The 27,669-nt window shown below is 38.2% G+C and overlaps 1 protein-coding gene across 4 annotated transcripts in view; it reads right to left on the reverse strand.

Moving 5' to 3' along the window:
• Nucleotides 1-1,550: 1,550 nt before the first annotated feature.
• LINS1 (lines homolog 1) overlaps nt 1,551-27,669 on the reverse strand; it is a 32,783-nt gene continuing 6,664 nt past the window's right edge. For 2 of the 4 annotated variants that reach the window (XM_054451020.2, XM_054451022.2), the window contains exons 2-7: nt 12,926-13,427; nt 12,743-12,832; nt 7,323-7,464; nt 5,989-6,579; nt 4,224-4,395; nt 1,551-2,435 (exon numbers count right to left, since the gene is read on the reverse strand). In XM_054451020.2, coding sequence (XP_054306995.1) covers nt 1,553-2,435; nt 4,224-4,395; nt 5,989-6,579; nt 7,323-7,464; nt 12,743-12,832; nt 12,926-13,324 — 2,277 coding nt within the window. In that variant the 5' untranslated portion in view covers nt 13,325-13,427 and the 3' untranslated portion in view covers nt 1,551-1,552. Of the gene's footprint in view, nt 2,436-2,768; nt 2,982-4,223; nt 4,396-5,988; nt 6,580-7,322; nt 7,465-12,742; nt 12,833-12,925; nt 13,428-27,669 lie in introns of all 4 variants that reach the window. The other 2 variants (XR_010124037.1, XM_063653076.1) reach the window with 2 other exon arrangements.

A 27,669-nucleotide genomic window follows, 5' to 3' on the forward strand; every position in this document is an offset into this window, starting at 1 on the left:
CATTCTTTGACGTGCTTTTTCAATTATGGTAGAAACTGCCTTAATGCATAGCCTCACCAACAGCATGTTAAACACAAACCTTTTGACCTTTGCATTGCTATTTGGCTAACACTGGTACTAACACTGGTACTTCGCTGTTATTTTAATCAACAACCTTCTATTTAGCTCCACTGATTTTTCCATGTCTACTTGAATTAAGTACTAAACTGTATCGAATACCATAGCCTTAATATATATTTTAATGTCTGGTAGGTTTAGTCTGTGTTCTGTTTCTCTGCAAAGAGATCATTTAAAAAAAAATTTACAGGCAATATTTTAGACTGCCTTAATGCCAGACTTAGCAGCAAAATATAGCTATTGCTCCTGTTACACAAACATATTAAAATTGAATTTACTGCTTCCCCTCAAGAATATGGAACATAATTATTCATGTCACAATTTTAAATAGGAAAATTATGTAGTGATTAAGTTTTTCTTTTAGAAAGAATCATGTTCATACAGCAGGCCAGGTATAATCACTTCTGAAAGAAACGGCTAAGATTTTACATTTTTAATATATCGCTTTCTGTGTAAATACCCCAGAAGGAAATAGTAACTGTATTGGGTTAGTGGCCCTCCTGGATTCAAGTCCGTCAAGAACATGTGAAAGTGGCCATATCTGGGATGAGGGTCTTTGCAGCTGTCATCAAGTTGAGATCATACTGGATGAGGGTGGGTCCTAATCCAATGACCGATGTCCTTGTAGGAGGGAAACTGGACACAGACACCGGAAAATGCTATGTGAGGCAGGAACTGGAGTGACGCCACTACAAGACAAGGGACACCACAGATGGCTGGCTGCCACCAGAAGCCAGAAAGGGGCAGGGTGGGATTCTTCTCCAGACCCTGAGGGTATTGCCCTGCTGAACCCTGAGTTTGGATCCTGGCCTCCAAAACTATGAAAATAATTTCAGGTGTCTGAAGCTGCGGCACATGTAGCAAGTTGTTACAGCAGCCCTAGTTAAGGAACGCAATCACCAGCCCCAATTTTGTGTCACTTAGAACTGCCATAAACCTCCAGTGGTATATAGCTATATCGAGTGACTTGTCATTTGATGTCTCTTTTTCAGTCACTAGGTTGCTTCCAATAAGGCAAAAAGTAAGAACTTGTTTAGAAAACCCAGCCGGGCACAGTGGCTCATGCCTGTAATCCCAGCACTTCGGGAGGGCGGACAGGCGGATCACTTGAGGTCAGAAGTTCAAGACCAGCCTGGCAACATGGTGAAACCCCCGTCTCTACTAAAAATACAAAAATTAGCTGGGCGTGGTGGCGGGCACCTGTAATTCCAGCTACTCGGGAGACTGAGGCAGGAGAATTGCTTGAACCTAGGAGGTGGAGGTTGCGGTGAGCTGAGTCATGCCACTGCACTCTAGCCTGGGCGACAGAATGAGACTCTGTCTCAGAAAAAAAAAAAAGAAAACCCTCTTATGGTGATGATTTTACGCTATTACCTCATTGAAACATAATTTATATTACAGAAAAACAATACCTGGAAAATAAAATGTCAATGTTTTACAATGTGTTCATAGTTTTATTACTTATCACCTCTATGTATTTTAACAACTTCAAAAGTGCAGTTGGATTATATGGGAAAAGATTTTTCTTTTGCAAACGGCAGATGGCATCTTTTAGTTCCTGGAAGCATTTTACTGTTCTGTAAAATATTCCCATTTCAGAGACGACATCATTTAGGGCTACTTCACAATCAAAAGAGAAGGCAGTATCAAATTCTTTCAGAACCAGAGGCCTTGATGGAGGAGGCTCAAGGCTAAATTCTTTTTTATCCCTGCTTGTCCCAGCTGCGTCCTGAATCTCCTTAGTTGCTTGCTGGTGTAAAGATGTCTGTTTACTGTTAGCTAAACACTGGTCTGTGGATTCCACTTCAGAATCATCAGAGCTGTCGTAATCGACTAGACTTTGAGAGGCCTGGGGGGAAGACAGACTAGAAGCACACATGGCGTGAGTCCCCTTGGACATCACAGCTTTCAGTGGTTCAGAGGGAGCATCGGAAGCCCAGGAGTGCCGAGCACACACATCTCTGTGACTATGAGGAGCAGTCAAATGATGGGGTATTGTTTGGTTGGTGCTTTGGTCTTGGACAAGTGAGGGGACACAGCCACAAATACTTATGTCATATTTAGATTCAGTTGCATCGAAGTTATTGCAAATGGTGAAAAAATTATCCCAGTCCTTTTGCAGTAATTTTAAATATCTAACAAAATATTCAAGAAAACAGGTTTCTGATGAAATCAAAAAGTCAAGAAGAACTGTAGAATCAAATCCTATGTTTCTTAAGAAGAACAAGAAAATACAGTGAGGATTATAGCCATTTTCATGTGTGTGATGGTCCCACATTTCTTTTCCCTGAGTCAAGCTTTCAGTGGCTTCACATCCTCTGAAAATAAAGATAATGGAGAATGCAGATTAACGACCTTAAAAAAATAAACAGTTTTAACAGATATAATTCACATACCATAAATTAACCTATTAGATTACTTTTAAATCTATGCATCACTTCTTAAAAGAAAAAGTTTCAAAACCCATTCCTTTCCCTGTAAGCTCTAAATAAATCTGACTCAGTAAAGCAAAATCCACTGACTTTGGCAGTTCTAGTTTTTGTCTGCCCAATAAAAGTTCTCTGTCGTTCTTTCTCTTGACATCAGAATTCCTCATTCTTATAGGTGACCAATTCCATGTGGTAAGATAATTCCTAAACCTCCTTCCTTACCCTCCTCAGCAAGGGTGGGCATGTGACCCAGACTGACCAATCAGAGTGCTCCACGCTCCTGGCCACAGTGACTGGTTCTGACAAGGCTCTGTGACCCAAGTGGGTTAATCAGATCTTCCCCGGGACTTTTGCTGGAGCTATGGAAGATTATAACTGTAAGGCTGAGGTACGCCTTGAACTGCTGGTGGCCATGCCTTGAGAATGAATTCAAAACTGTGAGACAGAGAAAAATTGAGAAGGGATTGATGACATGATTATAGTCCCTGTACATATAGTTATACCTGACTCCAACTTGATCCTTTAGAATTCCCAGTTATGAGCCAATAAACGCTGGTTTTTGCTCAAATTAGAGTTGGTTTCTATCATTTACAACCAAAAAAATCTTAACAAATACAACTACATCTGAAAAAAACTATGTTGTAAGCACATGCCTCTCTGGACACACTGAACCGGATTCAGAAAGTGAGAAATTCACACACAAAGTGAGTTTCATTCAGGGGTTTCCACTTCCTGAGGAGTAAGGAGCTAACTTTGAGTACAATTAAGATACACTCTTACAGGCGTGTGCATTTTCAGACTGAATTTGTATTTGACCATTTTGAACCTAATTCACATCACATGCAGGAATTTTGTGTTCTTGATTAGAACCTTTTGAAAATTGGCCCCAAACACTTCAGAGTCTAAGAGCGGCCATTGCCAGCAGTGCCATAATACGAGTGAGTACTGGCAGCACAACGCTGCACCACAGATCATTAGCAAGAAATCCCTTCCTCCCAGGCCAAGAAAGAAATGGAAATAAAGCAAATATGTGAGGGTTTTAATAAAGCAGAAGCAGAAACAGTGGAAAAGGTCATCGGTTATTAGCTTCATAACCAATTATAGATATTTGCCACAAGAAGATATTAACCCAAGTACAGCTATTTTAATAAAGCAGAGACAATCAGTATAAATCATCAGTAACATAACCAATTTCAGACATTTGCCTCAAGAAGGTATCAGCCCAAATTCGACTGAATATTGAAACGAAAATTCAGAACAGCTCCTTTGATTTTTCTAAGTTTGTATTCACCTTTACAAAGGCAAAGATCATCTTACTGAAGTTTAATACAAAAAAGTAAGTCTTAGGGGTGAAAAGAGGTCTTAAATGAACAACAATTAAGATTCAGAGAAGTGTGCTGACTTACTGGAGACTAAATCAGAAGCCATGTTTTCAGATACCAATCTAGTTATACTACCTGAGACGCGCCCAGCCAGCCAAGTTTTCATAGTGATGCAAATGCAATCTCCTTTTCGTGTAAGTCAGGGTTAAAGAAAGGAACTGCAACTTATGAGGAAACCACAGGATGTTTCCCCCCAAATGATGCAAAGTAAGCAACATGCCCAGCACATTCTCAGAAATGTTTTCTGCCTTCCTGATGTGTAGGCCGTTCAATAATTACTTTAAAATACACTAACCTGGTCAGTGTTAAGTAGATGCCCAGTGATGCCTTGGCAGCCTCCAGCATGTCATCGTCTTGTTCTATGAAAACCCTAGACAGCCATTTGCACGGATTGTGTAATTGCAGAGAGGGCTGAAGGTGAGGCTTTAAGAAGGTCAGTAACTCAGACATGAACCTCTGTAAGTCAACTTCAAAAAATGCAAATTTCAAAGTGTACGCAATAGTTTATGAATGAATTAATATCTTGCCTATATATAAACTCATAGTGTCTAAAGTACCTTAAGATGCAATTATCCTAATTCACTTTCAAAAAGTCATCAGGAATCAGTTAGAAATCATCTTTATTTGGCAAATGAGGGCACTTGAGGCTCAGGGAAAAAAAGTGACTCATTCCAGAGCATACATTTAAGATGTACAGCTAGATCATCTATTTGCAACAACTGCCAAATAACTGTCTCTTAGAAATAAAAGTTATGTGATTTCTTGCTAAAAGTAGATAAATAAATGAGCAGACAACAAAGATCACCTCATCAGATGCCAGAGCTAGATGTCACTAGAGGCAAGAATGCAACCAAGCAAAAATAATTTTGTCTTCAAAATAACAGAAAAATATATTTTTTGTTTGTTTAAAGCATAGAAGTACTACTATTAAGCACAAAAATAAAAAACGTTTTAGGTAGTTTGAACTACAATTTACAACTGAATTATATAACAGGTGCCATCTAGTGTTATAAATTAAAACTGCACAGAATTATAACTAATGTGTAGTTATTAAAAGCTAAATTATATCCAAAGCAATTCAGTGATATCATTGCTCACAATTCAAACTTTTCACTGAATCTGTATGCTGCTTGTTTAGAGACATTTACTATTCATTTTTCTCAAGTAAAATGGCAGACTTTGAACTCCTGAGTTACTATTCTGGAAATTATATATGTAACAATTTCTTTGTCAATATAACTTCTCATATATTAGCTTTAATTCAATATCTAACTTTTAATAACCTACATTAATAGAAATACTAATTGTATGAAGGATTAATATAAATGGGGTGGGGAAACAGAGGCGAGAGGATCACTTGAGCTCAAAAGGTTGAGGCTGCAGTGAGCCTGGGCGACAGAGCAAGACCCTGCCTCAAAATAAATAAACAGTAAACATAACAATAACAAAGAAACAATAACAAACAATAATAACAATAAACACACCAAGTGGGAGTGAACATATTTTTCTTTAATCTCTGTCTTCTCCTCTCTCTCTCTCCCTCCCTGAAAGGATCTCCATCTGTTGCACCAGGACTGGAGTGCAGGTGTGCGATGGATCGTGGCTCACTGTAGCCTTGATCTCCCAGGCTGGGACCTCCCAGGTTGGGACAGGAGGAATAGCATGGGCCGAGGGGGGTCAGGGCTGCAGTGGGCCATGGTCACGCACCTGCAGTTTAGATTAAAAAAAGAAGAAGAATTAATATAAATAAAATGCTGTAAATACTTGAATATGAATTGATTTCCATCACTTACTTTGAGATGACTCAACAGCAACTTTTTTAAACCTAAATCATTCCTAATGCTTTACAAATTCATTGTAGCCACAAAAAGCTGACATTTTTCTTAAAGGTAAATCCAGTTCTCTCTTTTTCTTTTTTGGAAAATGTAGTAAGTTATAAATAGGATAACATACAGCTTAAATTACTGGAATTTATACTAGTCCTGAGATTTGATAATTATGAATTACTGTACTTAAGTAAACAATTACACACTGCATACAAAAGGAGTTTGGAGAATTACCTTTCATTTCACTTGCTGAAGAACAATTTTGAAACTTGATTTCTAAGGATTTCATTATAACTAAGCTTGCTGCTCTAAGGATCACATGATCTGGACTAGTGATATGTTCACATCCAGGTTGAACTTCATCACCTCCAAAAAAGGAATGCTTTTCATAAACAGACAGTGTCTTCAACAACCCCGAATTCACAGCTTGCAAAACAGCATTAGCTAAAGCCAGCATGTCCACCGCTCCATGATGGTCTGGCGGCATTAAGGCAGGCACAGATCCACGACAGAGGTCTTCACCCACTTTACAGAGAAGGCACTTTTTGAGGAATATGATGACCTTCCTTTTGACAAAAGCCTGAATAGGCCAGGTAATAACTTCTAGCATGCAAGATGGTTTCAAAAATAAAATCCTCTGGCAAGTGAAATGTAACTTCAGGTAGATTCTGGAGGCTATAAGAAGCTCAAGCAACTCCAGGAAACACATCAGGATGTTTACTATTTTAGAAGTATCCAGGCAGTTTTCAAAATGCTGAGAAAATAAGGAATTGTAAAACACTTCAAAAATAGTGTCGAAATGAGTCAGGAACTGCTTTAGAATTTCTGCAATTATAAAAATAGGCATTATAAACAGGAAAAACACAGTCTTCTTCAAACAATTTTACAATTCAGTTTTTATAAATATCACTTTATAAGATGAAAAAACAGATTTGGAATGTTTACTTCTAATATTAACAAATGAGGTTACACAGATTAATGGGTAAGAACCACGGTTAGAATTCATTTTATGGCCGGGTGTGGTGGCTCACAACTGTAATCCCAGCACTTCGGGAGGCCGATGCGGGTGGATCACTTAAGGTCAGGAGTTTGAGACCTGCCTGGCCAACATGGTAAAACCCTGTGTCTACTAAAAATACAGAAATCAGCTGGGTGTGGTGGTGAGCGCCTGTAATCCCAGCTACTCGGGAGGCTGAGGCAGAAGAATCACTTGAACTCGCAAGGCCGGGGTTGCAGTGAGCCAAGATCATGCCATTGCACTCCAGCCTGGGCAACAAAGCAAGACTTGTCTCAAAACAAAACAAAACAAAACAAAAAAAAATTCATTTTACGAATATCAGTAGCATCAAACAATGCAAGGGATTTGTGATCATGAAAAGCTTTACTTTTTTCCTTATACTTTTTTTCTTTTAAAACAGGTTATCCTCAATCAAAATATATTGGAAGAGACTGAGTTTTTCATTACTTTAAGACAGATCAGATGTTCCAATTAAGTTTTGTTTCTCATTATAAATACAACGCTCCCAGGAGCAAGATGACGATTGTTTATGGGGCCATGCAATCCATACCTGTTTTTTGTGAACATGAATCTTTAAAGATTTCTTTTATTATTGCTGTAAGAGTCCAGAGGCAGTATATTGCTTTATTACTCTCAGAGTATTCAGAAAGATTTTTCTGGCAAAAAGTAATCCAGGAATTACTTAAGGTTATCTACAAATGAGAAAATAAAGAAAGCAGCTAAAATACAATATTTTCTTTACATAATACAACTGTATACCACATTGTTTACACATTTGGCCAAAAGAAGTATGATAATATGTGATAAACCGAGAAGGAGCAGAAATATCCTAATGTTATTTAAGTAAAAAAAATCGAATATGCCATAGAAATAAAATAAAAATGATTAAATGGAAATGGACTAAATGCTCCAATTAAAAGACACAGACTAGCAAATTGGGTAAAGAATGAAGACCCATCAGTGTGCTGTATTCAGGAAACCCATCTCATGTGCAGAGACACACATAGGCTCAAAATAAACGGATGGAGGAAGATCTACCAAGCAAATGGAAAACAAAAAAAGGCAGGGGTTGCAATCCTAGTCTCTGATAAAAAAGACTTTAAACCAATAAAGATCAAAAGAGACAAAGAAGGCCATACATAATGGTAAAGGGATCAATTCAACAAGAAGAGCTAACTATCCTAAATATATATGCACCCAATACAGGAGCACCCAGATTCATAAAGCAAGTCCTTAGAGACCTACAAAGAGACTTAGACTCCCACACAATAATAATGGGAGACTTTAACACCCCACTGTCAACATTAGGCAGATCAATGAGACAGAAAGTTAACAAGGATATCCAGGAATTGAACTCAGCTCTGCACAAAGCGGACCTAATAGACATCTACAGAATTCCCCACCCCAAATCAACAGAATATACATTCTTCTCAGCACCACAACACACCTATTCCAAAACTGACCACATAGTTGAAAGTAAAGCACTCCTCAGCAAATGTAAAAGGACAGAAATTATAACACACTGTCTCTCAGACCACAGTGCAATCAAACTAGAACTCAGGATTAAGAAACTCACTCAAAACTGCTCAACTACATGGAAACTGAACAACCTGCTCCGGAATGACTACTGGGTACATAACGAAATGAAGGCAGAAATAAAGATGTTCTTTGAAACCAACGAGAACAAAGACACAACATACCAGAATCTCTGGGACACATTCAAAGCAGTGTGTAGAGGGAAATTTATAGCACTAAATGCCCACAAGAGAAAGCAGGAAAGATCTAAAATTGACACCCTACCATCACAATTAAAAGAACTAGAGAAGCAAGAGCAAACACATTCGTAAGCTAGCAGAAGGCAAGAAATAACTAAGATCAGAGCAGAACTGAAGGAGATAGAGACACAAAAAACCCTTCAAAAAATCAATGAATCCAGGAGCTGGTTTTTTGAAAAGACCAACAAAATTGATAGACCGTTAGCAAGACTAATAAAGAAGAAAAGAGAGAAGAATCAAATAGACACAATAAAAAATGATAAAGGGAATATCACCACCGATTCCACAGAAATACAAACTACCATCAGAGAATACTACAAACACCTCTAAGCAAATAAACTAGAAAATCTAGAAGAAATGGATAAATTCCTGGACACATACACCCTCCCAAGACTAAACCAGGAAGAAGTTGAATCTCTTAATAGACCAATAACAGGCTCTGAAATTGAGGCAATAATAATAGCTTGCCAACCAAAAAAAGTCCAGGACCAGATGGATTCACAGCCGAATTCTACCAGACGTACAAGGAGGAGCTGGTACCATTCCTTCTGAAACTATTCCAAACAACAGAAAAAGAGGGAATCCTCCCTAACTCATTTTATGAGGCCAGCATCATCCTGATACCAAAGCCTGGCAGAGACACAACAAAAAAGAGAATTTTAGACCAATATCCCTGATGAACATTGATGCGAAAATCCTCAATAAAATACTGGCAAACCAAATCCGGCAGCACATCAAAAAGTTTATCCACCACGATCAAGTGGGCTTCATCCCTGGGATGCAAGGCTGGTTCAACATACACAAATCAATAAACGTAATCCAGCATATAAACAGAGCAAAAGACAAAAAACACATGATTATCTCAATAGATGTAGAAAAGGCCTTTGACAAAATTCAACAGCCCTTCATGCTAAAAAACTCTCAATAAATTAGGTACTGATGGGACGTATCTAAAAATAATAAGAGTTATTTATGACAAACCCACAGCCAATATCATACTGAATGGGCAAAAACTGGAAGCATTCCCTTTGAAAACTGGCACAAGATAGGAATGCCCTCTCTCACCACTCCTATTCAACATAGTGTTGGAAGTTCTGGCCAGGGCAATCAGGCAGGAGAAAGAAACAAAGGGTATTCAATTAGGAAAAGAGGAAGTCAAATTGTCCCTGTTTGCAGATGACATGATTGTATCTAAAAAACCCCATCGTCTCAGCCCAAAATCTCCTTAAGCTGATAAGCAACTTCAGCAAAGTCTCAGGATACAAAATCAATGTGCAAAAATCACAAGCATTCTTATACACCAATAACAGACAAACAGAGTCAAATCAATGAGTGAACTCCCATTCACAATTGCTTCAAAGAGAATAAAATACCTAGGAATCCAACTTACAAGGGATGTGAAGGACCTCTTCAAGGAGAACTACAAACCACTGCTCAATGAAATAAAAGAGGATACAAACAAATGGAAGAACATTCCATGCTCATGGGTAGGAAGAATCAATATCGTGAAAATGGCCATACTGCCCAAGGTAGTTTACAGATTCAATGCCATCCCCATCAAGCTACCAATGACTTTCTTCACAGAATTGGAAAAAACTACTTTAAAGTTCATATGGAACCAAAAAAGAGCCCGCATTACCAAGTCAATCCTAAGCCAAAAGAACAAAGCTAGAGGCATCACGCTACTTGACTTCAAACTATACTACAAGGCTACAGTAACCAAAACAGCATGCTACTGGTACCAAAACAGAGATATAGACCAATGGAACAAAACAGAGCCCTCAGAAATAATGCCACATATCTACAACTATCTGATCTTTGACAAACCTGAGAAAAACAAGCAATGGGGAAAGGATTCCCTATTTAATAAATGGTGCTGGGAAAACTAGCTAGCCATATGTAGAAAGCTGAAACTGGATCCCTTCTTTACACCTTATACAAAAATTTATTCAAGATGGATTAAAGACTTACATGTTAGACCTAAAACCATAAAAACTCTAGAAGAAAACCTAGGCAATACCATTCAGGACATAGGCATGGGCAAGGACTTCATGTCTAAAACACCAAAAGCAATGGCAACAAAAGCCAAAATTGACAAATGGGATCTAATTAAACTAAAGAGCTTCTGCACAGCAAAAGAAACCACCATCAGAGTGAACAGGCAACCTACAGAATGGGAGAAAATTTTTGCAACCTACTCATCTGACAAAGGGCTAATATCCAGAATCTACAATGAACTCCAACAAATTTACAAGAAAAAAACAACCCCATCAAAAAGTGGGTGAAGGATATGAACAGACACTTCTCAAAAGAAGACATTTATGCAGCCAAAAAACACATGAAAAAATGCTCATCACTGGCCATCAGAGAAATGCAAATCAAAACCACAATGAGATTACCATCTCACACCAGTTAGAATGGCCATCATTAAAAAGTCAGGAAACAACAGGTGCTGGAGAGGATGTGGAGAAATAGGAACACTTTTACACTGTTGGTGGGACTGTAAACTAGTTCAACCATTGTGGAAGTCTGTGTGGCGATTCCTCAGGGATCTAGAACTAGAAATACCATTTGACCCAGTCATCCCATTACTGGGTATATACCCAAAGGATTATAAATCATGCTGCTATAAAGACACATGCACACATATGTTTATTGCAGCACTACTCACAATAGCAAAGATCTGGAACCAACCCAAATGTCCAACAATGATAGACTGGATTAAGAAAATGTGGCACATATACACCATGGAATACTATGCAGCCATAAAAAATGATGAGTTCATGTCCTTTGTAGGGACATGGATGAAGCTGGAAACCATCATTCTCAGCAAACTATCACAAGGACAAAAAACCAAACACCGCATGTTCTCACTCATAGGTGGGAATTGAACAATGAGAACACTTGGACACAGGAAGGGGAACATCACACACCAGGGCCTGTTGTGGGGTAGGGGGAGTGGGGAGGGATAGCATTAGGAGATATACGTAATGTAAATGACGAGTTAATGGGTGCAGCACACAAACATGGCACATGTATACATATGTAACAAACCTGCACATTGTGCACATGTACCCTAGAACTTAAAGTATAATAAAAATATATATATATATAAATAAAAAAATAAAAATAAAAATGAGCCAGTGATAACCACAAAAAAAAAATTCTGGAAGCCAAATTATCATGTCTTGGTAAAAAGATATTTTACATAATTGATGTTCACTTCAAAATCTTTTAAGTAGACTATAACAATTCAGATTACTACTGGATTCTAAGTTTCAAGAAAGCAAAGACTGTGGCCCATTTACTTCAACATTTTATCTTCATACCTTTAACTTTTTTTTTTTGAATTACTGCACTAGCCAGAACTTCCACAATAATGCTGAATAAAAATTATGACAGTAAAGAAAAAAAAAGAAATAAAATAAAAATGAAAGATGAAAATGTTAGCAGTGTTATCTCTAAGTGGTGAATTTTTAATTTTAATTTGCTCTTTATACTTTGTCTATTTTCCAAATTTTCTACTGTAACATCACTTTTTATATTCAGAAAAGTTATTGAAAGAAGCAAGAGATTATAGTTGAAAAGTCAGTAGATATTTCATTTGTTTATTAACTAATTCAGAGATAAGAGAAAAACTCAACTCTGAATTTGTTTATACTGTTTTATATTATGCTGAGGACTGTTGTTAGAATTTACATTAAACCTGTGAAAATACGCTTGTTCTCAACTGGTGGTTCCTAAATCTTTTTAGGGGGAAGGGGTCCACCTACTAGTTTGAGAATCTGCAGAAAGTTATGGACTCTGATATGAAACTCACCTCTCAGGTTAAGAAACTGATTATGATTGACAACATATCTAAGACTCTAATCCTTGACACAAATCATCATATTCTATTCTTAAATTTTTATGGCTTTACATATGTTATTATGTGAGCAAATGTCTTATTAATACAAATATCTGAAGGGTAAAAATCAAATGTCAAAGAGCAATTTTAAAGAAACTATAAGAGAAACAGGTTAGGTGCCACGGCTCTCGTCTTTAATCCCAGCACTTTGGGAGGCTGAGGATTGCTTGAGCCCAGAAGTTTGAGACCAGATTGGGCAACACAGTGAGATCTTGTCTCCACAAAACATTTAAATTAAAAAAAAATTAAGAAAGAGAAATAATAACATACTTTGATTACTTATCTTACCTTTTCTCTCAATTGGAAATATAGAAGCAATGCAAGGCACTGTGCGGCCATGTGAGATAACAATTTATCTGAATTTTGGAACATACAGATCTACAGGAAAACAAATATAATTAACCACTATTGCTCAATGTTCTTAAAATTTTATTTTAAATATCTAGATCTTTAAAAAAACAAATGGCTTACTAATTTAGAATCGACTTTGGCTGATTCTAAGAGAATTTTAATTACATCTCTGTATTGCTCTTTTGCATGGAACTCGGTTTTGACAGACAATATCCGGGTTGTCATCACTTTGATCACTGTTAACTGAAGGAGCATTACTTCTCTGGAACTGCTCATCTGAGAGTTGGTCTTCAAACACGCAGGTGCTACAGCAATGGGAGCCACACCAACAGAGATGGGCTGATGCCTGTCCTGGATACCACAGGTGTTTGCCCATTCTAAGGAGGAAGCTGTAGAGCAATCTTGATCTGAAACTGCTGGGTTGAGATAAAAGGTGTAATCATGGCTGTCATTTTCAAGTGTGGCTCCAAGAAGCACCTTCTTGTATAACTGTTCTAAAACTTCACAGAAAACTTTCATTTTGACTTCCAAAATGTATCTTATAAGAAAGTCGACAACTCCAAGTTGTAAACATTAAATCTCAGAAGTGCAATGAATCTGTAAGACGTTTCTTCAGTGAAACCTAAAATAGGAAAAGTAATTTAAAAATTCTAAGCGCTATATGCTTATTACAAGAGAAAGTAACTGTTTCCACTTAATCACTAAGTCTCTCAAGTTAAGGGGGATGCTGACTGCTTAATTTCTAAAATGGAAAATTGTAACAGGAACATTATTTCAAGACCGTAACAATGAAATGTATGCTTTCCACACACATTTGGGAGCATAAAATTAGGTTTAATTTTAACACAGCAGAAACTTGAGCTTTCCTCTAACAGTTTTCAATGGCTATCAGGGTTTCTTAACTTTGGCACTATTAATATTTGGAGCCAGATAACTTTGTAGTGGGGAGCTGTTTTGTGTATTGCAAGATGTTTGGCAGCATTCCTGACCTCTACCTTCTACATGAGCAAAGCACTTCCCACCTGACCTGCCAGATTCTGACAACCAGAAAATGTCTGCAGACATTGTCAAATGTTCCCCGGGGGACAAAATCACTCCAGTTGAGAATCACTGAGCTAACTGAAATTCATTAACCTTCACCTCCAATTTATAGATAAAAATTTAAAGTTAGACTGCTATATGGTCAAACTAGATTATGGCTAGTGCCGATGAAATTCCAACTTAAAATGGATCAACATCAGAAGCAGCAAGTAGTTACTACAGAGGGAGTATGGCAAGGAAAAACTTAGGACTTTGGCATAGGCAAAAGAGATTACTGAATATCATGACAATGGAATGCTGGAGCCTCTGGGAACAATCTGACACTGGGAAGGAGGGGGGTTTTGCTCCTTTCATTGCCTTTGAGATATTTCACACTTCAAATAATTCTTGTCCACAGATCTGTGAATAACTGTCTGATAAAGAGGCAACCCTCTCCCCAGTGGGAAAAATCAGTTTTGCTTCCATCTGTAAACTCATTTTAACATTCCTTTACCCTACATAGTTCATGGTTTTCTTACTGCTCCTTTAAACAGGTTGTGCCTGGTTCCCTTAGTAATAAGGTAAATAAAATCTCTGATACGTGGTCATTTTATATGGGTTGTGATTTTGCACTCTTGAAATTTACCCTTTAACAAAATTACAGACTTCTCTGCCCTGACCCGTTTATAGACACACTTCCCATCTTCAACTTCCAAAAGACTTCGGAAGTCTACCACTTACACTGGGTCTTCCGTCTACAATATGGCCACCAGCCTAGTCTTGGTCTTATACTGGGTCTTCCGTCTACACTATGGCCCACTAGCCTAGTCTTGGTCTTATACTGGGATTTCCATCTACACTATGGCCCACCAGCCTAGTCTTGGTCTTATACTGGGTCTTCCGTCTACACTATGGCCCACCAGCCTAGTCTTGGTCTTATACTGGGTCTTCCGTCTATAATATGGCCACCAGCCTAGTCTTGGTCTTATACTGGGTCTTCCATCTACACTATGGCCACCAGCCTAGTCTTGGTCTTATACTGGGTCTTCCGTCTATACTATGGCCCACCAGCCTAGTCTTGGTCTTATACTGGGTCTTCCGTCTATAATATGGCCACCAGCCTAGTCTTGGTCTTATACTGGGTCTTCCGTCTACACTATGGCCACCAGCCTAGTCTTGGTCTTATACTGGGTCTTCCGTCTACACTATGGCCCACCAGCCTAGTCTTGGTCTTATACTGGGTCTTCCGTCTATAATATGGCCACCAGCCTAGTCTTGGTCTTATACTGGGTCTTCTGTCTACACTATGGCCCACTAGCCTAGTCTTGGTCTTTAATGGCTGGCTTCTTCCCCTGATTTAGCCTGAATTTCAATTGTTGATTACTCTACAACACAAAGCTGCCCTGTTTTAGTCCTTTCATGGAGAAATAAATATTAAGAAACTTATAGATTTTAAAGTTATGAATGAAACTTTTGATAAGTTTTCTCTGAATCACACTTTCAACCTGTGGTATGCATCCCATATGATTTATTAATACAAATGTTGGTAATGTTGTTCCATCTAGCAGTGTTATACTTTATCTCAGCCCTGTGTGCTCTCAGAAGGCCAGAATGGATAAGCACCATACCCTTTTTTATTCCAAGAAAGGGTTAACCAGAAAGGACCAACTCACTGTCTACAATTCCCAAATAGGACCTACTTCTGCCCTTCCTCAGTGACTCCCTTGTTTTGTTAATCCCACCTTTTCTCCTTCCTCTTCAAGGCTTCCCATTATGAACATTCTCTCTACAGCAACTGCCTGAACAAAATAATCTCCTTAATTGCCTGATATATCGTCTGGCACACATCAGAAATTAGTCTTCATGTTCTACCTCAAAGTCTAATTCCATTGCACTTACTTTATATTTTAGTTATAATAACATTTCTTTTCAAACTACTGACACTATAAGACAGAATATTTTGTTTTAATTACTATCACATGCTCAACTCTTTTAGTAAAAATTTCAGCAACAAATGGAATTATTTTTATTTATTCTCCCTATTGCAACTGCCTGAACAAAATCTCCTTAATTGCCTGATATATCGTCTGTCACACATCAGAAATTAGACTTCATGTTCCACCTCAGTCTAATTCCATTGCACTTACTTTATATTTTAGTTATAACATTTCTTTTCAAACTACTGTCATTATAAAACAGAATATTTTGTTTTAATTACTATCACATGCTCAACTCTTTTAGTAAAAATTTCAGCAACAAATGGAATTATTTTTATTTAAATGCTATAGCAATAAAAATACTTCCAATAATATTCCTATGGGTCACTAAGTCCTTAAATTTTACCAAAATGAGAATGCAATTGCTATCTGACCTAGTTTCAACCCACAAAAAGGGCAATTTCACATGGCTCAATCATTTTAGCACACCAACCAAAGTGAATGCCAGTAAATAAATATTCCAGGGGGTAGATGGGCTGTTTTCTCTCATGGTGGGAACCAGGTTCTTTGGTAAGAATGATTGTGAGAAATTAGACTGAAACGTTTTAAACTTTAAGAAATACAGATTCAAAATGAGCCTTTAGAGACAGAGGGAAAAAAAAAAACACTGGGGTTATGAGAGGAAGAAATAAACTGTTTCTTCCACTATCCTCTTACAACATGCTTCTGACCATAGATGTGTGAAGATTTCTCCCCACTAGCCAGCCAGCAAGCAAAGCAACTCTGCACAGACCACTACCTGGGCGTCCTCCAATTCAATTCTACATTATCTACCTGGGGATACCATCAGATCACACAGATTGAAGACTGAGCCACAATTCTAATGCCAATTGCAAGCCCCAGGATGTTCCACCTGTGCTTCTGATCAACTGGCTCTAAACTGGAGTTGCCCCGACTTCCCCTTTGGGTTTGATTAATATGTTACAGCAGCTCACAGAAATCAGGAAAACATAAGCATAAATTCTTCCTTTCCCCTACTCGACTGGCTAAGGACAAAAGAAGCCCACCCAGGCTCCAAATCCTATCATTACAGCTCATGGCTGTCACTCTAGTGGAACGAGAAGCATGGGAAAGCGTGGCCTTATCAAATTATATGGATGCTAAAAGTTGGGGATTACACCCAGTACCAAAGGAAAGCTCACAGTAAGCCATCACCTCTGGAAGAAAAGTATGCAAAACAGCACCAGTGCCCACCTAAGGTCAGAGACATCTGACACTCTAAGATTGGACTCCAAAGGGGAACACCCCAGGGGGATCCTCTGGACCTCAATCTCTACAAAGGGGATGCCCTTGGCAGAGGTTCTGAGGTCTAGTACTACACTCTCCTTAGAACTTTCTCTCCCAGTTGCAATGCTGTTTGGCCTCAATATTGTTTGGAATCTGGAGTTTGCTGCTGAATGGGAAAGTGGGATGGTGTTGCATGTATCCAGGCTTTTGTGCTGCTGTTCTGAGCAGGGGGCCTGGTTAACATGTGATGCTCTCGTTTGGAACTGTTTGGACCCAGTGTCCTTTGGAGTCTGGGGAGGTTTGGGCTTTAAAAATCAAACTGGAAAATGCTTTACTCGAAATTTTGGTTCACAGCCTTCACTGGATTATCTATTGCGGCAAACAAAGTAAAACCGGCGAGCTTGTATTGCTATCTCATGGCTAGGCTTCCAAGCTATTGGATCTTCGTTCGTGTATGTGTATACATGTCTAGATGTGTTTATTTGTATGTACGCTTATTGTTATATGTTGTGTTTACCCAACTGACTTACAAGAGTGCTCATACATTAACTAAGTCTAAGCAATTTTTAAGTTCACGTGACTTAAGTATAACTTTACTAAATAAGCTGGCTTTAAAATTATTGGTAAAGTAAAAACAGAAATGCCTTCAGAACCGTCAGCATACATTTTTTGTCTGGTTTTATGTTTGTCTTTGCTAGATATTTTGGGATGTCAGTGTTTGGCATAGAAGATTATAAAACTATAAACCCAGCCAAAACAAAATGATCTTGGTTTGTGTGCCTTTTTTTTTGACAAATCAGAGAAATCTGTGAAAGGAAAATATCTTGGGCCCCCAAAATCACTAAGCTAAAGGAAAAATTCAAGCTGGGAACTGCTTAGGGGAAATCTGCGTCCCATTTTATTCAAAGTCATCCTTCTGCTCATTAACATAAATGCATATCTGACTGCCTCCTTTAGAAAGGCTAATCAGAAACTCAAAAGAATGCAACTGTTTGTCTCTCACCTACCTGTGACCTGGAAGCCCCCTCCCCACTTAAGAGTTGTCCCACCTTTCTGGACTGAACCAATGTTCACTTTACATATCTTGATTGATGTCTCATGTCTCCCTTGTTAAAACTGAAAGAACTGAGCACAGTGAATGAGATAAATGTTTTAGGTAAACTTTTTGTGCAAATTAAATGCTTTGAGTTATTTTTGATGCTCATTTAATATCTGGGTCATTTCCAATAAAGAAAGGATTGTGATATGGGGAAGTATGTTTCTAAATTGTGGAACTGTTCTTATCTATAAATGCCCACATCTGATGGTTCAGGATTTCTTGCTTTTTGGGGTTTCACACAAGTTTTAGGTTACTAAGAATTCTAGTTAACACATAATTCTGTAAACAAAATGTGCCAAAAAGTTTATATTACTAGTGAGAAAAATAATAATTTTGTCTAATTCAGAAGTTATCTAAAAGTTAGTTCAGATTACAGATTTGAAAAGGTTATTTATGAAATACCATAGTAAGAAACCAGTAAGCAGTGGATAAACATGTGGAAAAAAGTTTACATAATAAAATATTATTTAAAACCTGATAGAGAATTGGAGACATTTGGCTAATCAATGTTTTCAGTTAAAGCTCTTAGTCTTGATTAAAATAAAGTAAGTACTGTAAAGAAATGTGGCCAGGTGTGGTGGCTCATGCCTGTAATCCCAGCACCTTAGGAGGCCAAGGTGGGCAGATCACGAGGTCAGGAGATCGAGACCATCCTGGCCAAAATGGTAAAACCCTGTCTCTACTAAAAATACAAAAATTAGCTGGGCGTGGTGGCCTGTGCCTGTACTCCCAGCTACTTGGGAGGCTGAGGCAGGAGAATCGCTTGAGCCCAGGAGGCAGAGGTTGCAGTGAGCCAAGATCACACCACTGCACTCCAGCCTGGCAATAGAGGGAGACTCTGTCTCAAAAAAAAAAAAAAAAAAAAAGCATTAGCAGTTTGGCAATTCTTTAATATAGTTAAGCCTGAAGCTGGATTTAGTGTGGAGCCAAATTTCACATACATGCTCACATTGCTTCACACTATGTTTACTGTTTTGCATGGATAGTGCTGGCACTTGAAGTACTTATATAGGTCATGTGCCTAGAGTGAATTTCTTGATTGCACAGGATGTATAATGATATTGGTGAACTTAAGGAAACTGAATTGTGTAATAGTAATAAAATATTCATTATGTGGGTTTTTTGGGGCCCTGGGTAACACTGTAGCCTCCAGGATAGACTCAGTGGGAAAATTTAGGGTTGGTTTTCTATTTGTTTGTGCTTCTAGTTTTCATTCATTTGCTGTTTATTCTCCTCTGGGCTTTGCTCATGTATGCATAAACATAAAACCGTGATTTTTTTAAGTTCCTAAGTGGAAGGCTTTTATTTGGTTCTGTGGATATTCTGTTTCCTATGTGTTTCTAGAAAGTCATCATTTGTCCCATTTATCCGGAAATCCTAGGCTACCTTTGTTGGGCCAGCAGGAATTAATGGAGCACACCAGCTTTTTAATCTTAAACTAACTTCTTTGGAGTTTAGGCTTCCTGATACTTTAAGTGTCTTGATTATACTTTTGTAAATAGAATTTGAGTAGTATTTCTCACTCTGCCTAATATCTCCAAAATTTGAAGCTATTTGTGAATATTCTTAATTAATGGGAATGTGTTTGTTCGCATTACAGTTGACTAGGGTCACTAGGGCTGGTCAGGGAGAAAGAGCCCAGATATCTGGCATGCCGGCAAAAGGGCAAGAATTTCTTAGTAGTCAGACACTGGCCTCTCTCAATTTGTGCAAACTGGTTAAATGAAAGGTAAATGTTACTGTTTATCTCCTCTATAAAGTTTTAATTAATACAAAAGGAATTCTGAGGCTGGTCTTAAGCTGTAGTGAATCTGGTGTGCTCTGTGTGTCTTCCTGTATTTTTCTGTCATAAAGATGGGTACCTTACGATAAAAAGCATGTGTAGGGCCCTAAAAGCCCACTATTCAAGATGGCCCAGCCAATTGGTCAGTCATGTCCTTGGGAGCTGGACCTTGTAACTATGTGGCTGTACTTTCTCTTTTCACAATGGTGGCCCTGGTTTAGGGTTCAATTCCTGGCTCAGGGAATGAATCCTTTATCTTCTGTGTATTCATATGTGTTGTGTGTATAATATAAAAGAGCTTTAATTAACTGGTTAATAATAAGAGCTTAAATCAAATATTTTGTCAGAAAAGTAAAAAGTGTAATGCCTTTCATTTAGTTCATGTGACTTAAGTAATCTCTGAGAAATAAAGACAGTTTTTAAAGATTATTGGTAAAATAAAAATATCTTCACAAATGTAAACATTTGGTCTAAATTATGCAGGTCAGATATTAGGTTTGCTAAATGCTTTAAGGTCACAAACTGCTTCTTTGACTTTTAAAAATTGCTTAATTTATTCTGGAGCATTAGATTCTAGTTAAGTCTTGGGGACATGTGAAATTAGCCATGCCCTCTAGCTATGCAAAGAAGGTTTTATATAAGAAAGGATCTTGTATGATAAATTCTTGTCCTAAAGTAAAATAACTGCTTGTTTAAAAGAGGGGTGTTTAGGACAAGTCAGAAAGTCCAAGCATGTGATAGATGGTCTGTGTAAGTCATGAAATAACTTATGAAAAAGAATTTATGCAAGAAATGTTGTACAATTTAAAGGTGATTAGGCCTCCTAAATGCTTTGTAAATGCCACTGTGACTCTTAACTGTACAGTTTGCCTGTTTTATAGCTACGTAGGGCCTGTGACACATGGAGTTAGATGCTAGAAAGAGTCAGACTTTATCTGCATTTCTTTCTGGGTTCTAGGCTCCTCCACATCTAGTACTTAATTAAATCCCCAAACTTATCAAGGTTTTCAGCAAAAGTAAAAGTTGCTAAGAGTTAACATTGTAACATGTAACTGAGACTACTGAAGAAACAGTTTTACATGCAAGATGTGTAAGAAAAGTCAAAGGTGTTGTTGGTAAAAGACTATAAGAAAGCATGGGAATGTACATTTTTGCCTAGTTTAAAGGGTTAAACCACAGAAATAACCAAATTTCCTTGTATAAAGCTGCTAACCCAAGTAGAACAAGAATTAAGTACCAAGAAAATACTTTTTGTCAGATTTTCATGTTAAATCAGCTGATACTGAAATTGTTTTAGATACACATTTTGAATGAACTCCACAATCTAAGTCAATTTACCTATGATAACCCATCAGTTACCAGTGCTATGCACCTAATATGGAGAAACAACTGGTATTCAAGAGGATATAAGTCTAATGTTAATTAAGCATGGACTCATGGAGAACCAGGATGGTCACCTTGTCCTTTCTGAGTCCTTAAAGCTTTTATTATTAAAAGTTCTGCATTCCATGACCCATCATAGAAAAGATAAAATGATCCAAATTGAATACATTGGTGTGGTGGCTTATAAATTACTGAAATAGTTTATAGCCAATGTTTGGGCCCATATTCCTGGGAAAACAATCAAAGCTTCAGGTACATTTGGTCACCTGATGGGCCATTTAAACATTTTATAAAGGGATTTTATTCAATTATTATTTTCAATGCATGTTTTCTGGTTATATAAAAGCTCTCCCATGCAAGAGGGCTCATGTTATAAAACTAAGTCATTATGCCACAGTGTATTTTCACCAGGTACAGAAAGCTTTTTATGGTTTGCTGAGGACAATCAACCCCTTCACAAATCTAGAGCCTAAAGATTAGATCTTCTGAGAACATTGGAGAAAGATTGTCCTTGCCATCCGCATTGCAGCAAAACTTTGGAACCCTGAACTTTGGGTTCATAATCTCACAACTGAGTAGGGTCCCTCCACACTCTTGGAACTGTACACCCATAGGAACGCTTAAGGTAAAGCTAACCAAAGAAGTTGCTCCCCAGAAGAACATGGCATCCTTGATGTGAACAGCTTTTCCCAAGATCACAGATCAAGACTTCTACTATTATGAGACTCTTATCTTTGAATATTTTTTGTTTATGCCTCCAAGAACAATAGAAATGAAAAGGGGGTCTGTTGTATGTACTTATGGGGTACACTTTTATTTGTGAAGGATTTTGCAGCCAGCCTGATATATGAATAACCTTATACTTTGACAGATAAAAGATGAAGGTCCAATGCAGGTGAGAAACTTTAATGGTACACACATTGCCTCATAATCAGTCAGAAGCAGAACATTGGTTCACTCCTTTTAACCCATATCACGAGTTAAAGAGAACATTGCTAGGAGGCCTTCAATCTTCTAGAAGGGCATCATTTGTTAGGTCCTTTTTCTATGGCCCTTTTCCATTGCAAAAGAAGCAATGATTAGAAATGTTTCCCTCATGATAGGCTGTATAACAGATTCTTCTCTAAAGGCTACAGTTACGTTAACAGACTTTAAATTCTCTTGTTAAAGTTATGATAGAATTGGCTGAACAGAGAAGTATCTGTGCAGCTGCTGGTGCTTGTGGCCTATGGAGAAACACATCAAATGAAAAGTATAGAGATTCATCATAGGGGATTAACAAAGAGATTGCTTGGTTAAATGAGTAGGCTCTTTATCTAGCTCATTCTTTGATCTATTTGATTTTAGGTGGTTTGGTTTATGGGAACCCCAGGGAAGAAGCATACTCCAAACTCTTGGTATTATCCTCCCGATAGTCATAACAATAGTCTTGGCCAGGCGTGGTAGCTCATACCTTTAATCCCAGCATTTTGGGAGGCCGAGGCGGGCAGATCACCTGAGGTCAGGAGTTTGAGACCAGCCTGGCCAACACGATAAACTCTATCTCTACTAAAAATACAAAATTAGCCTGGCATGGTGGCACATGCCTGTAATCCCAGCTGCTCAGGAGGCTGAGGTGGGAGAATCACTTGAACCCGGGAGGCGGAGGTTGCAGTGAGCCAAGATCACGCCATTGCACTCCAGCCTGGGCAGAAGGAGCAAAACTCCGTCTCAAAAAATAAATAAATAAAAATAAAATAATAATAGTTTCCCTTGCACGCTGTATTCTCTCAAAGGTTTTAAATGGTTGCACGCAGCCATCTCTAGAATGTCAAATGGTCTGTCTTCAACTGGAATGACAAGAGCTGAAAGAAATGTGTGAACATGAGGACACCATAACCTATGAATGACGCACTGAGACCAGAAACCCAAAATGAAGGTAATTGAGAGTTGTGCTAAGGCCCTATTTTTTGTCACACTCTCACCTAAGTGAGAACCTGACCAAAAAGGGAGAATTTTTTAAAACAAAATTATGGGAGGCCATTGTTTCGGACTGAACTCATGCACTAGGCCCCAACAGACCAAACCAAACCAAATCAAAATGGAGCTGCTTGCATTAAGACGTTAAGGAAACACATAGATCCTAGAACAGACTAGGTTTTGTTTTTCTTCTGCAAATCTCTAGAAAACATTCCTGGAAGCATAGGTATCCACTCCCTGAAGTTCCCATTAAATCTTTTAACCAAATTCATTTCTTCTCGCCTAGAAACCATCAAGCTTCAGATGATCATGCAACAAAGGTTCCAGCCACTTCCAGACACCACTCCTGGCCATCAAGGAGCTACCCTGCCTCCACTAGACAGAGAGGGGCGAGAGTTCCGTGATTCCCAATAGGTAGGGACTATGCCCCAAGCCAGCATGAAGCAGTTACAGAAGATAGACCATTGGTCCCTCTGCCTCCATAAAGATTTATGGGGATCACGTCTTTCTTGGGGGAAATGAGGCAGAATAGGGTCTGGAGGCAGGGACATAAGGCTAATTCACGCTGACTTCCTAGAACTAAATCAAATGGAAACACTTCATCTATGAAATATCCTCTCCATTTACATAGGGCGTTCACTAAGTAAATGACTTTACTTCACCCTCTTTATTTAATAGGGTGTACACCAAGTAATCAATGGAAACCTCTAGAGGGTATGTAAACCTCAGAAAATTCTGTAACGGGGCTCTGAGCCCCTATGCTTGGACCACTCCCACCCTGTGGGGTGCACTTTCATTTTCAATAAATCTCTGCTTTTGTTGCTTCATTCTTTCTTTGCTTTGTTTGTATGTTTTGTGTGTCTTTCCTTGCTTTGTTTGTGTTTTCTTTGTTCAAGATGCCAAGAACCTGGACACCCATCAACTGATAAAAACTTTTGGATTTTTACGGAGGCTTCCTTACTTAGGCGTGGTTGATTAAATCACTGGCCCTTGGTGATAGACTCAACCTTGAGTCCCTCTCCCCTTCCTGAGACTGGGGGTAGGGCTGAAAGTTCCAACTCTGAGCACAGGGCTGGTTCCCTCCCCGCAGCGAGCACTCCATCCTGTAGCCATCTAGATGGTCCAAAAAAATCACCTCATTAACATAAGCTGGGGTGTGTGAAAAGTGTTTATTATAAATAACAAAACACTGCCTTTTACCTTTAGTGCTCTGAAGCTGTCTTGAGCTGCTTCAGGAACCCAGGACAAAAGGCCATATATATACTTTAACAAAAGATCAACTTATTGTTCTAGTCCCATAGGAAGTAATAGGCTTAGAGGAGATGGGCCTGTAATCTTAGATGGAAATCAAAAAATATTCATCTTAGTAATACAGGTCACAAATGCCAAGGGGCCAGGCAGCTAATGAATGAATGATGACAATAGGTGCTAGGCTGTTTCTATTGTGATCAAGTATAAACTCCTCTTAATTACACTGTCTTTAAAATAAATGTCTGTGAGTAGCCCATTGGAATTGAAAACTGTAGTTTGTGTGTGTTTTTTAAAGCAATTGTGGTATTAAAGGAAAGGACAAATCCTTAAGAAAACAAACTAGGGGATTTAACTGACCACAGTTTTTTCTGAAGTGGATGCTCTGAGGTTTGCACATCTCATTCTGCATTATCATGCTGGCCTGGGGGAATGTGTACTCTTCAGACAACAAGCTTTTAAGAGACACCAACAAACCCAAGTGTCTGACGGAGGGGGCACAGGTTGCTGACAGGCTCTGAGGCCATCTATATGATAAATGAACGATTTCTCTAGCCTGGAAACAAACAATTGGAGCAGTCTTACTAGGTAAGTGAAGGAGCAGTGATTCTCTTAGTGTTTTCTCTTGGCAGAGGAGCTGAAATCCCACACCAAGTGGCCTAAGGGTTACCCATATTAAGTATAAAATTTGTCTGAAGCCTCTATTTATTTTTTAAGTTCTGTAAACTATATGAATTTTGCATTATATGCCTAACAAAACCATGTGTTTATTAATATAAAATAACATACTTCCCACCCATCTTCACATAAAATTGCTGTTAGGAATATGAATCGTTAAACTTTATTGAGTACCTACTATGTACCAGATACTACTCTAGGTGAGTGTTACAACTTTATGGGGGGGGAGGTGCTTAATTATCATACCCATTTTACAGATAAGGAAACTAAGACAGAGAGATGTTATGTCACAGAGCTTCAGGGGCAGAGTCAGGATGTGAAGCCAGAAAATCTAATATCAGAGCCTGTGCCCTTCACCACTCCACCAAAGCACTCTTCAAACTTCCATTGGTGCTCCAAAAGCCCAGGATAAGAGTTCAACATTGGACTTCAAATTAAATAGTAACTCCTACAGCTTAACTGTTCACACTGTAAAACAATAGTGCTCAGAATCATTTTCACATGCTACGCAAGATCTAAAATCAAGGTCAATTACTATGCAATTTCCTGATATAAACTAAGATTAATTTTTTCAAAAGATACTCAGCAACTACAGGTTGAAATGTTAATCAGGATAGCGATTTGACTGAATTTTTAAAATTGTATAGTCACCCCTCGGTATCTGTGGGGGACTGGTTCCAAAACCCACCAAGGATACCAAAATCCATGGATGCTCAACTCCCTGGCAAAAAACAACATATTTGCATATAAACTGTGCATACCCTGCCATATAGTTTAAATCATCTCTAGATTACTTATAATACCTAACACAATGTAAGCGATGTGTAAATAGTTGTTACACTGTATTGTTTTGATTTGTATTATTTTTATTATTGTATTGTTATTTTTTATTTTTTCTGAATTTTTTTTATCTGAGGTTGGTTGAATCTGTGGATGTGGAACCCATGGATCCAGAGGGCCGACTATAGTTCCATTTAAGCCCCAGAATCAACAGGCCAGCATGGTAATCAGACCTTCAGGGGTCTCTGATTTTGGTTAATGATCACGAATCTTGTGGGTTCAAATGTTGTTGGTAGTGCTGCTGTCAGTGACATGGTTTTCCGGAATTGTGAGTTTCTGAACAAAACAAAGAGCAGTTATCCCTCAGGATCCGTGGGATATTTGTTCCAGGACTCTCTAAGGATACCAAAATCTACAGATGCTCAAGTCTCATATATAAAATGGTGTAGTATTTGCATATAATCTACACACATCCTCCTAGGTATTTTAAATGATCTCAAGATTACTTAAAATATTTGACACGGTACATTGTAAATGCTATGTAAATATTTGTTACACTGTATGGTTTAGAAAATAATGACAAGAAGAAAAAGTCCATACATGTTCAGTGCCAACTCTGAGCACAGGGCTCGTTCCCCTGGCAGCCAGCACCCCATCCTGTAGCCAAAATTTTTCCCCAATTCCCTAAATATTTTTGATCTGGGGTTGGTTGAATCCAGGGGAGCAGAACCTACTGGAATGGAATCCGTGGATATGGAGGGCTGACTGTACTTTCAGTAGCTATACCAAACCCGGCAAGCTCCTCATGAAAAATCAACAATCCACTGTTCCTCCTCGGGCATCAACAGTTCATCCACATTAAAGGCACTGTGAATAAGGGTTACTATGACCTTGATTTTACTTTCTTTAAAATAATTCCAACCTTTTACAAAAATTAACCCCAAATGGGTCATGGCTGTAAACTTTAAACTTTTAGAAAAAAAATGTAGGAAAAATCTTAGGCATCTGAGGCTAGTCAAACGGTTCTCAGACTTGACCATAAAAGCATGATCCACAAATGTAAAAACTGATAAACTGGAACTCAGCAAAATTTAAAACTTGGTCTGCAAAAAACCCTAAGAAGATGAGAAGACAAGCTACAGACTTAAAAGAAAAATATCTGCAAAGCACATGACTAGTACCTAGAATATATAAAGAACTCCCAAAACTCAATATTAAAAAAAAAAAATTCAATTACAAAATGGATCAGACATGCACAGACATTTCACCAAAGAGGATATAAAGATGGCAAATAATCACACAGGAAGATGCTTAACCATATTAGCCATTACAGAAATATGAATTAACACTACAGTGAACTACCACTACTAGAAGAGCTAAAAATGACTCCAAATGCTGGGGAGGATGCTGAGAAACTAGATCTCTCCTACACTGCTGGTAAGAATGAAAAACGGCACATCCTCTTTGGAAAACAATTTGTGGTTATCTTTAAAAAGATATGTCTATGTTTGAATTCTGAATACAAAAATAATCTATTTTCACGGTCAATATTAAAAGTAAAAAAAATTACTAGTTTTCTTTATATGATGTGGCTACTACATGGACTAATAGACTGGGAAAGTCAATAGTAGGCCTTCCCCTAATTCAACAATAGTTCGTTCAAATCTGACCACAGCCCAAGAGGCTACTT

Source organism: Pongo pygmaeus, chromosome 16 (genome assembly GCF_028885625.2).
Source record: "Pongo pygmaeus isolate AG05252 chromosome 16, NHGRI_mPonPyg2-v2.0_pri, whole genome shotgun sequence".
NCBI lineage: Eukaryota > Metazoa > Chordata > Mammalia > Primates > Hominidae > Pongo > Pongo pygmaeus.